The 15,459-nt window shown below is 40.9% G+C and overlaps 1 protein-coding gene across 2 annotated transcripts in view; it reads right to left on the reverse strand.

Moving 5' to 3' along the window:
• DBR1 (debranching enzyme 1) overlaps positions 1-15,459 on the reverse strand; it is a 63,069-nt gene that overhangs the window by 25,646 nt on the left and 21,964 nt on the right. For both annotated transcript variants that reach the window (XM_090008470.1, XM_090008471.1), the window contains exons 7-9: positions 10,395-10,577; positions 10,149-10,267; positions 9,862-10,001 (exon numbers count right to left, since the gene is read on the reverse strand). In XM_090008470.1, coding sequence (XP_089864596.1) covers positions 9,862-10,001; positions 10,149-10,267; positions 10,395-10,577 — 442 coding nt within the window. The remainder of the gene's footprint in view (positions 1-9,861; positions 10,002-10,148; positions 10,268-10,394; positions 10,578-15,459) is intronic.

The following is a 15,459-nucleotide window of genomic DNA, read 5'->3' on the forward strand; positions in this document are numbered from 1 at the left end:
TATAAGACATCGAACAGTGACCATACGAGCTACAGGAGCAAAAGTTTCTTCATAGTCAATACCATATTCTTGACTATATCATTTTGCAACCAAGCGAGCTTTATACCTTTCAAGGGATCCATCACTTTTAGTTTTTACTTTGAAAACCCATCTGCACCCTATTGTTTTCTTGCCTTTAGGAAGATTTTGGAATTCCCAGGTTTTGGCTCTTCTCAGAGCCTCAAGTTCATTGTTCATGGCATTAATCCATTCAGGGCATTTACGTGCTTCTTCAAAATTTCTAGGTTCTATATAAGAGTGGATGTCACTAAGGCAGGCTCTATATCTTGGGGAGAAAGAGTCATAGGAAATGAACCTAGAAGGAGGCCTTCTACTTCTCTCAGTTTTACGAGGGATCACTTCATTCTGAGAGGCACTGGGACTGGCATCATTATATCTGTCAAGAGCACTCCTAAAGTTGTTTTGATCTCTATGAGAGTAGGTGATAGGGTCTTTAGGTAATTCAATAGGTTGATGTGACGAAGGAGACAAGGAGATGTTTTCCTCGGTTTCAAGTTCATTTGGGTTACTTTGATCTGACTCATTATCACTAGTATCATCGTCCTTATTCAATAAATCAAATAAAAAAAAATAATCCATATTTTCATTACGGGGTCACAACGTTCAAATCCACTAACATTTTCCAAAAAACTCACGTTCCTGAAAACATACAATTTATCACTTTTGATATCATAACAACGAAACCCCTTTTGGGTTTCAGAATAGCCAAGAAAGGCACAAGAAATGGCTTTTGGAGAAAGTTTGTCATTCTTATCAGTAAGAACAAAACACTTACACCCAAAGACCCTTAACCTGCTATAATCAGGTTCCTTATCATACAGTTTTTCAAAGGGAGAAATTTTGTTTAAATTTTTCGATGGAAGTCGGTTTATGAGATAGACAGAGGTAAGGGCTGCCTCAGCCCAAAGATTTTTTGGAATGTTTTGAGAAATGAGCAAAGTCCTAGTTGTTTCAATGATGTGCCTGTGTTTTCGTTCTGCTAACCCATTTTGTTGAGGGGTTTTCGGACATGATTTTTGGTGAAGAATTCCAAAATTTTCAAGATAACTCTTAAATTCATTTGAGAGGTATTCTCCTCCAGAGTCAGACCTAAAGATTTTTAAACATCCATTGAACTGATTTGAAATCATCATGTGAAAACTTTTAAAGGTTGAAAAAACTTCATGTTTATGTTTAAGGAAATAGATCCAACAAAACCTAGTATAGTCATCCACAAAGATCACATAATATGAAAAACCTCCTTTTGACATTACCGGAGCCGGTCCCCATACATCGGAATGGACAATTTCAAATGGTTTTGTCGTAAACATGGATCTTTGAGGAAAAGGCAAACATTTCATTTTCCCAAGAATGCATTCATTACACAAAAAGTCACTTTTACAAAGATGTTTAACAAAAGGCAAATACGAGATTTTAACAATATTGGGATGACCCAATCTCTTATGCCATACATGAATGTCTTTGTTTTGGACGACGTTGCAAAATTGACTCTTGGGAACTTGAAGAAAATCTACGTAGTAGAGGTCTCCTCTTCTAGAGCCTTCCCCAATCAATCTCCCGGACTGGCGATCCTGTATCCAACATTTATTAGAAGAAAATTTTATATCGCAACCATGGTCCGAGAGTTGGGAAACGGAAAGAAGATTTAGGTTAAGGTTTGGGATAAAACGAATTTTTGGAACAAAGAAGTCTTGTTTTTCAAAATTACCTATTCCTTTAATCTCAAGAGATGTACCGTCCGCGGTTGATACAAAGGATGGAAAAGCATTTTTAGAAAAATTTGAAAGAGTGCAATAACTAGGGGTCATGTGAAAGGATGCCCCGGAATCTAAAAGCCAAGATGTCTTACCGGGGGAAGAGGATGACATAGCGGCTCCGGAAGTACCTCCCTTGAGAAGAGGTTGTAGGGCTTCCACGATTTGTTGAAGAGAAAGAGACTCACTTGATAAGGAGGGTCGTTCTTCAACTTGAGATGCCATAGCCGTTGCAATCAATTTCTTCCATTTAGGACACAAGGGTTTGATATGTCCGGGTTCTTTACAATGATAGCAAGTTACTTTGCTATAGTCTCTTTTGCCATACCGATCATTTCCTCCTTGACCTTGATTCTTGAAATGAGGAGGTCTATAGGTCCTCATGCTATTTCCCGGTCTTGACACGACATTAGCCATTTCACCATCTTCTTGAGTAGAGGAGGTAACAAGAATGCTAGGATTATTTTTGCTAATCCCCATACGGGTTTCTTCACCACTTAGCTTGGTGATAACATCTTCGAGTGAGGGGGATGTGAAGGCGGAGAGAAGAGAGGACCGAACTTGTTCAAATTCGGGTCTAAGGCCATTTAAAAAATTGAAGAACCGGTCTTCTTCAAGTTGTTTGTGCCTTAATTCGATTGCCTCACCACTCCATTTAGGTTCAAGGATTGCGAGCTCGTCCCAAATAGAGGATAATTCGGCAAAGTACTCCCGAATGGTCATGTCATTTTGTTGGAGAGTCAAAGCCCTCTTTTGGAGAAAGTACTTGTGGGATAGATCTCTTGAGGTGTACATTTTCTCAAGATATACCCAAGCTTCGGAAGCCCTTTTAAATTTGATGATGTTGGCATTTATCTTGGTCTCAACGGATGAGAAAATCCAAGATAAGATCTTGAAGTTCTTCATTTCCCAATCATCATGTTTCTTAGAATACTCTTCAAGGGCCTTTTGTCTTTCATCCCCTTCAAGGATCTTAATATCCCCTCCTTCAACAATGGTAATTTTGGGTTCCGGTTCCGGTATGGATCCATAAACGTAACCCCAAAGCCCCTTTCCTTTAATATGGGCTTCCATATTACCGGCCCAAACATGATAGTTTGAGCCATTAAGCTTAAACCCAAGAGAGAAATGGGAGTCTTTTTCGCCCATTAGAGAAGAAAGAATGCAAGAGATAGTATGTACCTTAATTACTTTTTGCGTCTTTCTTGACAAAAGAAGCTCCTAAAATATTGCCCGAAGAAGATGATCCTCTTTGATTTCAAAAAACTTGAAGGCACGCTTCCCAAGGAATGCAAAAGAAGACGAGTCGCAATTCTTCTTCTTCAACGAGGCTTTGATACCATGTAAAAGTATCTTCAACAAGATACTTTAGTCGATAACGCAACAACCTTAAGAATAAATGTGTGAACATACACACCCAAGAACACTTGTGCACAACAAACACAACACACCGAATCACAAATGTGCACTTGCACCCATAAGTTTCATAAACACTAAAGAGGTTGGGCTATAATCCCAAATCCCTTGAAGAAATACAAGAGGAGCTGCCCATATATATAGGGCTTTGGAGGAGGCCTTGGGAGGGGCTCCACATAGTCGTTGGAGCCCCTCCAACGGTCACAAATGTGACCGTTGGAGGGGTCCAACGACTAGTGGGTTGGGCCCCTCCCAAGGCATGTACAATGCATTAAATGAAAAAGCAAAAATAAATAAAGAAAAAGAAAAAAGAAAATACAAAAAACATATTCTTGAAAAAGAATGTGTAAAATTCCTAAACTACCCTTACTATGACTATATATATTTTATATATATAATTGGTAAATACATATACATATATTATATATATGTATATGTATTACCTTATATATATATAAAATATATATACGAAATTACAAGTTTGATTACATAATTTAACACCCCCCCTCAAACTTAGGGCAAGATGACCGATAGTTTGCCAAGAAGGAAGTTGAACCGCGGAGCGCACAAGGCTTTAGTAAAGAAATCTGCCAACTGATATTCGGACGTGACATAAGGAAGATCGATAACTCCTCGGAGATATGCTTCACGAACATAGTGACAGTCCATTTTGATGTGTTTTGTCCGTTCATGAAAGGTGTGGTTCTTTGCAATGTAGATTGCACTTTCGTTGTCGCAGCATAGCTTGGTGGGTCCTTCAATTTTGATCCCCATGTCTTCTAGCAGTTGGTGAATCCAAACAATCTCCATAGTAGTAGTGTCCATGGCACGATATTCAGCTTCAGTTGAGGAGAGCGACACATTTTGTTGCTTCTTGCATCTCCACGAAATTAGTGAGTCTCCTAAGAACACACAAAAACCAGTGGTGGAGTGACGGTTATTTGGGTCACCTCCCCAATCAGAGTCAAGTATAAGCAATCAATTTTAAGTCAGAGGAAGAGGACAGAAAAACTCCCTTATTTAGAGTACCCTTTATGTATCTTACGACCCGTAAGATGGCACTCATGTGAACGGATGTAGGCGCATGCTGAAACTGACTTGCAGTATGGACTGCATGGGATATATCTGGTCTGGTAATACTCAGATACATCAGAGATCCTACAAGCTGTCTTTAGGGTGTAGGATCCAACAGGGGAACTCCATCATCAATTTTCATCTTTGCTCCTACAACCGCAGGAGTTTCACACAGCTTCTCATCTGTAATACCTGACCTGTCAATGATCTCAGAAGCAAGCTTAGTTTGAGATAAGAAATATCCTCTAAGAGAGTATGCCACTTCAATTCCCAAGAAATAAGTTAAAAAACCCAAGTCAGACATTTCAAATTTATCTTTTAAGATAGATTTTATACTTTTAACCCCGTTAGAATCACTCCCAGTGATGAGCATGTCATCAACATACTGAAGTAAAATTACAATCCCTGCATTGGATTTTCTAACAAATAGAGCAGTGTCAGTAAAACAAGAGGAAAAACCATTCTCAATCATAACAGAGTTAAATCTATCATACCAAGCCTTGGGAGCTTGTTTTAGGCCATAGAGTGCTTTCTGAAGACGAAGCACCTTTCCCTTAGGAGTCTCCATTCCAGGAGGAGCATCCATGTAGACTTCTTCGCTTAAATCGCCATTTAAAAAGGCATTTTTCACATCCATTTGATAGATGTTCCATTTGTTGATAGAGGCAACGGTTATAAGACATCGAACAGTGACCATACGAGCTACAGGAGCAAAAGTTTCTTCATAGTCAATACCATATTCTTGACTATATCATTTTGCAACCAAGCGAGCTTTATACCTTTCAAGGGATCCATCACTTTTAGTTTTTACTTTGAAAACCCATCTGCACCCTATTGTTTTCTTGCCTTTAGGAAGATTTTGGAATTCCCAGGTTTTGGCTCTTCTCAGAGCCTCAAGTTCATTGTTCATGGCATTAATCCATTCAGGGCATTTACGTGCTTCTTCAAAATTTCTAGGTTCTATATAAGAGTGGATGTCACTAAGGCAGGCTCTATATCTTGGGGAGAAAGAGTCATAGGAAATGAACCTAGAAGGAGGCCTTCTACTTCTCTCAGTTTTACGAGGGATCACTTCATTCTGAGAGGCACTGGGACTGGCATCATTATATCTGTCAAGAGCACTCCTAAAGTTGTTTTGATCTCTATGAGAGTAGGTGATAGGGTCTTTAGGTAATTCAATAGGTTGATGTGACGAAGGAGACAAGGAGATGTTTTCCTCGGTTTCAAGTTCATTTGGGTTACTTTGATCTGACTCATTATCACTAGTATCATCGTCCTTATTCAATAAATCAAATAAAAAAGAATAATCCATATTTTCATTACGGGGGTCACAACGTTCAAATCCACTAACATTTTCCAAAAAACTCACGTTCCTGGAAACATACAATTTATCACTTTTGATATCATAACAACGAAACCCCTTTTGGGTTTCAGAATAGCCAAGAAAGGCACAAGAAATGGCTTTTGGAGAAAGTTTGTCATTCTTATCAGTAAGAACAAAACACTTACACCCAAAGACCCTTAACCTGCTATAATCAGGTTCCTTATCATACAGTTTTTCAAAGGGAGAAATTTTGTTTAAATTTTTCGATGGAAGTCGGTTTATGAGATAGACAGAGGTAAGGGCTGCCTCAGCCCAAAGATTTTTTGGAATGTTTTGAGAAATGAGCAAAGTCCTAGTTGTTTCAATGATGTGCCTGTGTTTTCGTTCTGCTAACCCATTTTGTTGAGGGGTTTTCGGACATGATTTTTGGTGAAGAATTCCAAAATTTTCAAGATAACTCTTAAATTCATTTGAGAGGTATTCTCCTCCAGAGTCAGACCTAAAGATTTTTAAACATCCATTGAACTGATTTGAAATCATCATGTGAAAACTTTTAAAGGTTGAAAAAACTTCATGTTTATGTTTAAGGAAATAGATCCAACAAAACCTAGTATAGTCATCCACAAAGATCACATAATATGAAAAACCTCCTTTTGACATTACCGGAGCCGGTCCCCATACATCGGAATGGACAATTTCAAATGGTTTTGTCGTAAACATGGATCTTTGAGGAAAAGGCAAACATTTCATTTTCCCAAGAATGCATTCATTACACAAAAAGTCACTTTTACAAAGATGTTTAACAAAAGGCAAATACGAGATTTTAACAATATTGGGATGACCCAATCTCTTATGCCATACATGAATGTCTTTGTTTTGGACGACGTTGCAAAATTGACTCTTGGGAACTTGAAGAAAATCTACGTAGTAGAGGTCTCCTCTTGTAGAGCCTTCCCCAATCAATCTCCCGGACTGGCGATCCTGTATCCAACATTTATTAGAAGAAAATTTTATATCGCAACCATGGTCCGAGAGTTGGGAAACGGAAAGAAGATTTAGGTTAAGGTTTGGGATAAAACGAATTTTTGGAACAAAGAAGTCTTGTTTTTCAAAATTACCTATTCCTTTAATCTCAAGAGATGTACCGTCCGCGGTTGATACAAAGGATGGAAAAGCATTTTTAGAAAAATTTGAAAGAGTGCAATAACTAGGGGTCATGTGAAAGGATGCCCCGGAATCTAAAAGCCAAGATGTCTTACCGGGGGAAGAGGATGACATAGCGGCTCCGGAAGTACCTCCCTTGAGAAGAGGTTGTAGGGCTTCCACGATTTGTTGAAGAGAAAGAGACTCACTTGATAAGGAGGGTCGTTCTTCAACTTGAGATGCCATAGCCGTTGAACTCTGGTCGCAAGAGGGAGAGGGGTAAATGCCCCTTGCATCTTCCACGAGGATGCCTTTAAGGCATACGAAAAGAGCAAGAACCTGTACGTCATCTGCAATAGCAAGGCAGTAACAACACATATGCAAAAGCAAGAGCCTGGAGCAAAGCGCGATGGCAAAGTAAAGACGGTAAACAGGAGTGCAGCGCGAACCCTCGGCACAACGTGCAACAACAAGTAAAGACTGTAAACAGGAGTGCAGTGCAAAACCTTTGCGCGATGTGTGACGGCAAAGTAAAGACCGTAAGCAAGAGTGCAACGCAAAACCTTTGCGCGGTGCGCGACGGCAAAGTAAAGGACAAGGATCGCGAAACCGCATCCTTGAGTTAAATGCGTACTCATATAAATATATGTGATATATATATGCATATATAATTATTTAATTGTCCTTTTTAGTTAATTGAACTCAATTCAATTGTCCAAGTCTTCTGTGCAATCTTCTCCTACCTTGAGAGGTGGCGGTCCTCATATGCCAGCTGCGTAGGTAAGCACGAGCTCAAGCCATGAAGAGTGAGCATGATCCAACGTTCAACCTGCGATGCTTAGAGCTTTAGTATGCTATACCATAAAGAAAACAAACAGGAGGTGAGTCCGACAAGACCCGATGCGAAGCAAAACAAGGGACTTCGCTCCCTGCAAACACGTTGCGGAAGCAGAGGCCTGGGGCACGAGCCCTGCTTAACGCGGCAGGAACATGGGAGGAGAGCCATGGCTTTCTACCAGCGAACAGAGGCAGGTAGGCCTGCTCCCTGCCAGCCAAAGCAGACCGAGAAGACAAGCAGGGAGCAGCCGCTCCCTATTTGTAGAAGACTCAGGCTGCTAGGGGCGGAGCGGAGCGGAGCCCCCCTGTCAGAACAACAAACGAAGGCAGGGGCGGCAAAGGCATCACCCCTACCTTCCGACAAAAAAGGAAGGTGGCGGCAGAGGGGCGTCGCCTCTGCCAGTCCGCTGGAAAAGGTGTCAACAGGGGCATAGCCCCTGTCGGCGGGTCAAAAGGAGAAAAAGAGAAGGGAAGGGGGGGAAAGCGTACCTGGTGGTCTCCGGCGGTGGCATCGTCGGCGTTGGAGGGAGGTTGCAGGTGGCGGCAGCGTCGAGGTCGGGTTGACAGGGGTCTCCAGAGGGTGTAGAGACGAGAGAGTCAATCGGGGGAGAGAGACCGAGAGGCGGTGCGAGAGAGAGACAGCGAGGGAGGGGTTTCGTGAACCTCCCTCACCTCCCTTGCCTCGACCTTAAAAGGCATGGGAGAGACGGTCGGGTTGCCCGACCGCCTGTCCCCCCTTTGGATCCGGGTCGGGTCCAAAACTGGATCCGACCCGATCCTACAAAATTTTTTTGTTTATTACATCAAGTATTCATGTAATGCATAAATAGAAAAAAATCATTAATTTAATCAGAAAATTGAGAAGCAAATGCGGCAAAGCAACAAGGCTAAAAAAGTAGAGATTATCTGTGGTTCCTTAAATGTAATCATCAAATTTAGAGTGGGAACATTGATCTTCATCAGGTCATGCATCATGGACATGAATCCAGTCCCATGATCCATAATCAATGGGCTACCTTGTGGGGCTAAGGTCATGCACCTTAGAAAGTTGGAATCACCACAGGAGAAGAACTATGGTATATGATCTAAAACAGGAGAGCTGGCCATGATTTATCCATGCACCTTGAAAACACTAAAGATCATGCACCATATTTGATGCATGACCTAAAATAGGGGAGCTGAACATGCATGTAGGGCTGCACACGAGACAGGTTTGAGCCGAGCTTGGCCTGGTTCGAACTCAGCTCGTCGAAAAAAGCATATCCAAGCCGAGCTTGAAAAGCACATGTACGTGATCGGCTCAGGGCGAGCCCGAGCAGGATTCAGCTCAGATCGAGCTGATCATTTTTACTTAACAAAAAATGTTTGTAATCAATAGAGACCGACATGCTGGGATTTGATCCTAGCACTCTCATGTGAAAGCCCAACTGTCTTACCCATTAGGGTGAGAACTTTTTTTTGTTAGTTTTGTCAACAAAAACTGTACATATACTAAACCTAAGGCATCACATACATATATGAACCGAGCTTCACCAAGTTTGACTGCCTATTCAAGTTCAGTTCTTTTATCTATGTCAAGCTTAGACCATTGTTCAAGCTCGAATCATTAAATTTTTCAGATGAGTTCGACCCGAGCTTAAACGGGTCGATTCCCAGCCAAGCTCGAGCTAGCTCAGCTCGTTGTGCAACCCTACATGCATGGGTTATCCGCACCATGGCAACCCCAAGGGCCCACGGAAGACCATGCAACCTTATCCTATCTATGCACATGCTTAGGCATGTCTACATTAGGCTAGAATTACTTGGGCAGTAAGTGAAAGGGGCATATAAAATGGGCATCGCCTTGCATCTTGTACTACACATGTTAACTGCGATCATCTCTCTCTCTATTCTTGTTTACATTTAGAAGGATTTAAAAGATTCAAGGCAGAAACTAACATGATGTGGACATTTAATGTGTAATCACCATATACTTTTGGATAAAAAATAAAAGAAAACGAATCGGCAATAGAGAATGAAGACAAAAAGGTTAGGAAATCAAGTGATGCATAAAGGGGAAAAGTAGCAAGCAAGAAATAAAATAAATAAATACACAATGCACTGGTAACTAATGCAAATATCAGAAATTTGTAAAACATTAAGTTTCTCCAGGAAAATTATTCCATAACAACAAAAAAAAAAAAAAACTCAATCAAGAGCTCGTTTTTAGATGACTCAAATACATTATAAATTGTGATGCAAAAAGGGAATTACCAGGAAAATTTGTTGGGTTCGATAAAGTAAATTCATAAGCAGGCACTGCAGGAGTGAAGTCAAAAGGTTTTGACGACCCTCTCACCCTAAGTTGATTCCTGACCCACTGCCTATGGTCTTCGATCTCCAGTTGTTGATTTCTGATTCCAATCATGATTATTGCAGGATAAGTAATATAGCCACAAAATTATAGTTGAACATGACCACATAAAAAATTATGACAATAACAACAAACAACGAGGATGCCTATGAAAGGAATCTTATAAACAAAGTCCAAAGAAACAAACCCAAGCCGTGACAGTTGCTTAGTCAAGGGGAACATGGAGTTGCATTTCTTTGTTATTGCCAACCACTCTTCATCGTACAGAAGCTCAAAAGGTCCAGGTTCTGACTCAATGTCAATAATCTGAATTGAATCCACATGATAAAGAAACACAACCAACTACTAAGAAAGAAGCCTAGATATGGATCTTACAATACATATAAAAACATTTTCTTGGAAACTCATAATTTGAACATAAGCAAGTTAAGACCTGCAAGAATTTGCGTCGAGGAAGACATTTATCCAGAGCAAGAAATTTTGTGATAGGGCCTCCATCTCCATGTTGAACAACAGCTGCAAACTTGCAGTGAAGATGACCAGAAAACCAGTAAGGAGGTTTCAACTTCTCTAACAATTGCGCACCAGCTTTGCTACCCAAGGATTCCGCCATAATCTAAACCATTAAAAGTAACTTTGTGAAACTTCAAAAGGTTACTGCAACACTCGACAAATATTGCAAGAGAAGCTCCATAGAGCATGAAAAATCCCTATTATAACTCAAGAACAGTTAAAAACTTTATAAAAGATTCCACCACCCTATCCAAAAAACAACAGCAATATAAAATATATATAACTAAAAGGAACCAGTGAATCTTCTTGTAATATTCAAAAATAAAATAAAATGCAACAAAAATGACAGATTCTTATGTGCAACAGGAAACTAACTGAAAAACAGTGAGCAAACAATGAAAAGCTAGGAATCAATACAATTACTCATATGCTTCCAACTGTTAACAAGGTCAAAGACAAATTTTCTGTTAACAAAAATACATGTTTGAAAGGGGAACCCACAATTAGGGTCTGTTTGGTTAGCACTAATTATCCAGATAAATGAGATTTTAGAAAAATAAAAAACCAGAAATATTTTTTTCTGTGTTTGGATAGCAAAGCTTGATATTCAAAAATCAGATTGTTTGAAAAAAAACCTGAAATATGATAATCCTATATGTACCTGGATTTTTCAAAAGAAGGAAAAAAGTCAGAAACAGATTATCCCAAAACACGGGTGCCCTGCCCCAGCCCAACCAACCCTCCCTTCCCTCCTCTCCCCAGCCTGCCCCTGCCACAAGCCAGAATCCGGCCAGCTCAAATTGGCAAACATCACCACCTCCGGCCCCCTATTTTCCCTCTCCACTCAGCCACCCACCTTCAGACTTAGGCCCATGGTTGCCAGTCGAGGAAGCGGGAAGCGGAAGCGGTAAGCGAGGCACTTTCAAATATTTAGGAAGCGGGAAGCGTGGGATGACTTAGGAGCGAATCAGGAAGCGTCTCGGAAGCAACCTAGGAAGCGAACTGGAAGCGACCTAGGAAGCGAACCGGAAGCGAGGGAGAAGCGAAAAAAGAGAAAAACAAAAAAAAATAAAAATAAAAATACAAAAAAATGAAAAAATGAGGGAAGCGAGGGGAGGCGAGATAAATGGGAAGCGTGTAAAAACCAGTGTTAAAAAAAAAGAAAAAGAAAAAAAATCGAAAGCCGGGTCGGACCCGATCCAGATCTGTCACCCGGTAGGGTTTTTAAAACTCTGGCCCGACCTTTTTCCCCTTCCTCCCTGTAGCCGCCTCGCACGAAAGGGGCTCCCCGTAACCAACGGGGCCACGATCTCCCCTCTTCCCCCTGTGCCTTCCTATTAAGCAACGCAGAGGGAGAGGAGGCATTATGTGCAGCCCCTCTCCCCTCTCTATCTCTCGTTCGCTCCCCTGCCTGCAGCAACCGTCGACGTCGGGCGACCAGGTACGTTGCCTCTCCCTCTCTGTTTTCTCTTCCTTCTCCCTCTGTTTTCCCCCTCTCTGGTTGTCAGGGAACCCATAGGAGGTCGGCGACCTCCCCTGCTGACTGCCTTCTCTCTTTTGCCTCTCAGAGGTCACCGGGAGGCCGGCAGGGAGCTGACGCCCCCTTCTCTGCGATTGACTTCTGTCACGAGGTCGGCAGGGAGCCGGCGGCCTCTGCCGCGATTTCCCTCTGACACGAGGTCGATGGGAGGCCGACAAGGAGCCGACGGCCCCTGCCGCGTCATTCCCCCTCCTCGCGTTCGCCGGGAGGCCGACAGGATGTCGGAGGCCCTGTCGTGCCTCCCATCTTTTTCCCCTTTCCTGGGGACCTGCTAAGGGTCGGCAGATGGTTGGTGGCCCCTGCCGCCCTTGCCCCTCCTCTATGGCCCGTCAGGGGGGCCGCCCCCCTGCCTGATCCCCCTTGTCGGGGAAACCAACAAGGGCTCTGCTTGTCTGGTAGGAACAGCTAGTACAAGTCACCTTGTGTTGGGACGTTGCAGGTTCAAAACCCAATGGTATAGTTATAAAACTGGTAGGGGTCCGCTTAACCGCACGTCGCAAATTTGAAACTCAGTGGTAAGTTGACTAGTAATCGGGTGGGGTCTGCTTAATCTCACCCTTTACTTTTTGTTGGGCCGATCTCAGCTCAATTGGGGTCCAACCGAGTGTGGCTCTATTGGGGGCCTAGTCGACGGCCTCAATATTCTCGCTCGGTGCTCACCGACTCGGGGCCTAGCTCAAACTAACAACGCAGGCTAGGGTTGTGTTTCGCTTGTGGTGACCTCTTTCCTGTGCTTAGGAGACACTCCGACGACACTAGACTAAGTCGTTCCTCACCATCAGCATTTTTGAGTTTTTCCTTCAAGCGTTGATTTTAAGGTACGGGTTCTTTCTTTTGATTCATGTGAGAAATCGAATATCGATTCCATTTTCATGCAATATTTAGTGTAAATCCATGGTTAAAGAGTGATTCTATGTGTTTAGTCTAGATTACATGGATAAGGATCCATAGATCCTCTATTATATGGGTGTTTTCAGTTCTTTACACATAAAAATTTTGTGTACGGGGTGTTTATATAAAAACGGATTCATATTGGGTTATGATCAAGATTCATGCTACTTTAATATGTATTTTCTGTTCTTGGATTGGGTTCTCGCTGGATGTAGTGTGAATGGCTCGATTGATGCTTATAAAATTGATTTTCTGGTATAGTTAAGATCAATGCGTAGGTGGTGATTAGGTTTACAAAATTGTTTTCAAGTTCATTGACTCAGCAAATTGCATATGGCTATATGTGAATTCTCATATGGAAAGCGTACATGTTATTCACTGATGTACATGTGTTAAAGGTTTATTCTTTTTTTCTACGCATGGGAATGTATGGACATGTGCGTGTATTCAAAACATGGATCATAAAAGTTTATTGTTGTTACACTCGCATGATTATATACTTGTATGCATGTTTTGCCAGAAGTGAATCAAGGAAAAATGATATTTCTCTTGTGCTTAGAATCAATATGTTATGCTTAATTAAGACATTAGTGCAATGTTGCTTGCATATGCTTGTGCATATATGGAATTGATGTATTTTGGCACGTACCTCATGGCGTGCGTATTCACATATTTTAAGGTGAACTGGTTCATGAATAAAAGTATGCATTTGACTTGAGTATGCATCTGAATTGAACAAAGACATGCTTATGAATATTTTGTGGCATGCACATTATACATGTTTGCATTTCTGAATATGCATATAACTTTCCAGAATGTGTGGTGTGCATGTTGGTTCTCGAGACATGACAAGATTTGAAATTATTCATATGCTTTGACTTGATCTGACGTGCTTAAGCATCATACTATATGAAGTTTGTTTCAAATGCATGTGTATACATGCGTTGATGTGTCTCGCATGTACATAAAGGCATGAGTTGTTCACTTGTCCCAATTGAGATAATTCATGAGCGAATGCATGTATGTTGAATGATTTTGTAAAGGCACATGCACATGAATGGTAAACACATGCATATGAATGTGACATGTCATGCACATGGTTAAATCGACATATATAAATATGCATTTGGAAGCATATTGACATCATTGCATACATTGCAAGTTGTTATGGTTTTTGCGTATGATGCATCGATGGTCTAAATAAATCATCACAGGCTTGGAGAGCCTTGAGCTTTGGTTGGTCTTTCTTTAATTGTTTAAATGCATCGCAAAAATCACATTTATATTATGGCTTTAATTGTGTTGTTCTATTGTTGTCGTGGATGGTAGACCATGAAGAGTTGTGCATGCTGTTTTGTGTGAGCTTATGGTTGCATGTTGATTTGCAAGCCTATGTTATTAATTTTGAATGTTGATTTGCAAATGTAATTTTATTGCACTATATTGCACTCTTCTATGTGTTTCCACGAACGGGAGTCCCGTGATAGTTCTCGCAGAGGTGAATGCGAGCTTTTTCCTTGTTTTTTGCATGTTGAATTGCAAAACTAAATAATTGACTTTTAATAAAAAGATAATGAATAAGAACAGTATAATATACATTATGGGATCTCCCATCTGGAGAATGGGAATCTTAAAGATCCGATCTTCGGCAGACTGTGAGGATACAAAAACTTCGTGTGCTTTATTTTCTGGCCACGGTTTTAGGGAAAATCCGCCACTTTGCCTGGGGAAAGGTATGTTTGACACAGTTGTTGTTGTTTTGGTACCAAGAAAGTGGCACTTGTGGGCGTGGGGTGTCCCTTGTATCCCCGACATTAGATGTGGAGGTCTAATGTTCCGATGGATAGTGTTTCATGATATCGGTCGAGGGCTAAGTTTGGAACCCATTAATAAAATACAAATTGTGTGTTAAGATACCCTAGAAACCTAACTTGACATCGAGAATTTTACCTGTTTGGTGTATTCGCGGGCAACGGTAATTAAAAAGAGGAATTTAAATTGTATGCATTTAATAGGGCATGCATATGAAAAGACAAACTTTAATGAAAGATAATAAAGTGTTCATGCATTGCACATAAATCATGCATATGTCTGCTATGCATTAGAACATACATATGTTATCTGTTTCCTTAATTGTTACATGTTGATGGATGCATGATGTATAATCTCTAATGTCTTGCTTATTTAAATTGTGATCCATGCTATTGCTCAATGATTTTTCTTGCTTATAAATTATTATTGGTTGCATGATTGCTTAATTGAAATTATGAAGTTGGCATAATTGCTTTCCTCTAAATGTTTGCATGAAATTGTATCTGTATTCTTTTATCTCACTTGTTTCATTAGAAGTATCTGTGCTCAGGATTTCGATTATGTCACCCTACTTCTATGGTTTTTCGCAATCGCAGGTGATCAGTGAAGCGACTGACTTCTGAGAGAGTTACGAGTGTCACCTTCTTGTTGAACGGTTCACAGAGGAACATTGTAGCTCAGTTTTTTATTATTTACTTTTATGTCATTTAAAATAACTCTGATATGTCTTTTGCAATTATTA

The sequence above is a fragment of the Nuphar pumila genome, chromosome 6 (genome assembly GCF_984573655.1).
Source record: "Nuphar pumila chromosome 6, dmNupPumi1.hap1.1, whole genome shotgun sequence".
Classification (NCBI taxonomy): Eukaryota; Viridiplantae; Streptophyta; class Magnoliopsida; order Nymphaeales; family Nymphaeaceae; genus Nuphar; species Nuphar pumila.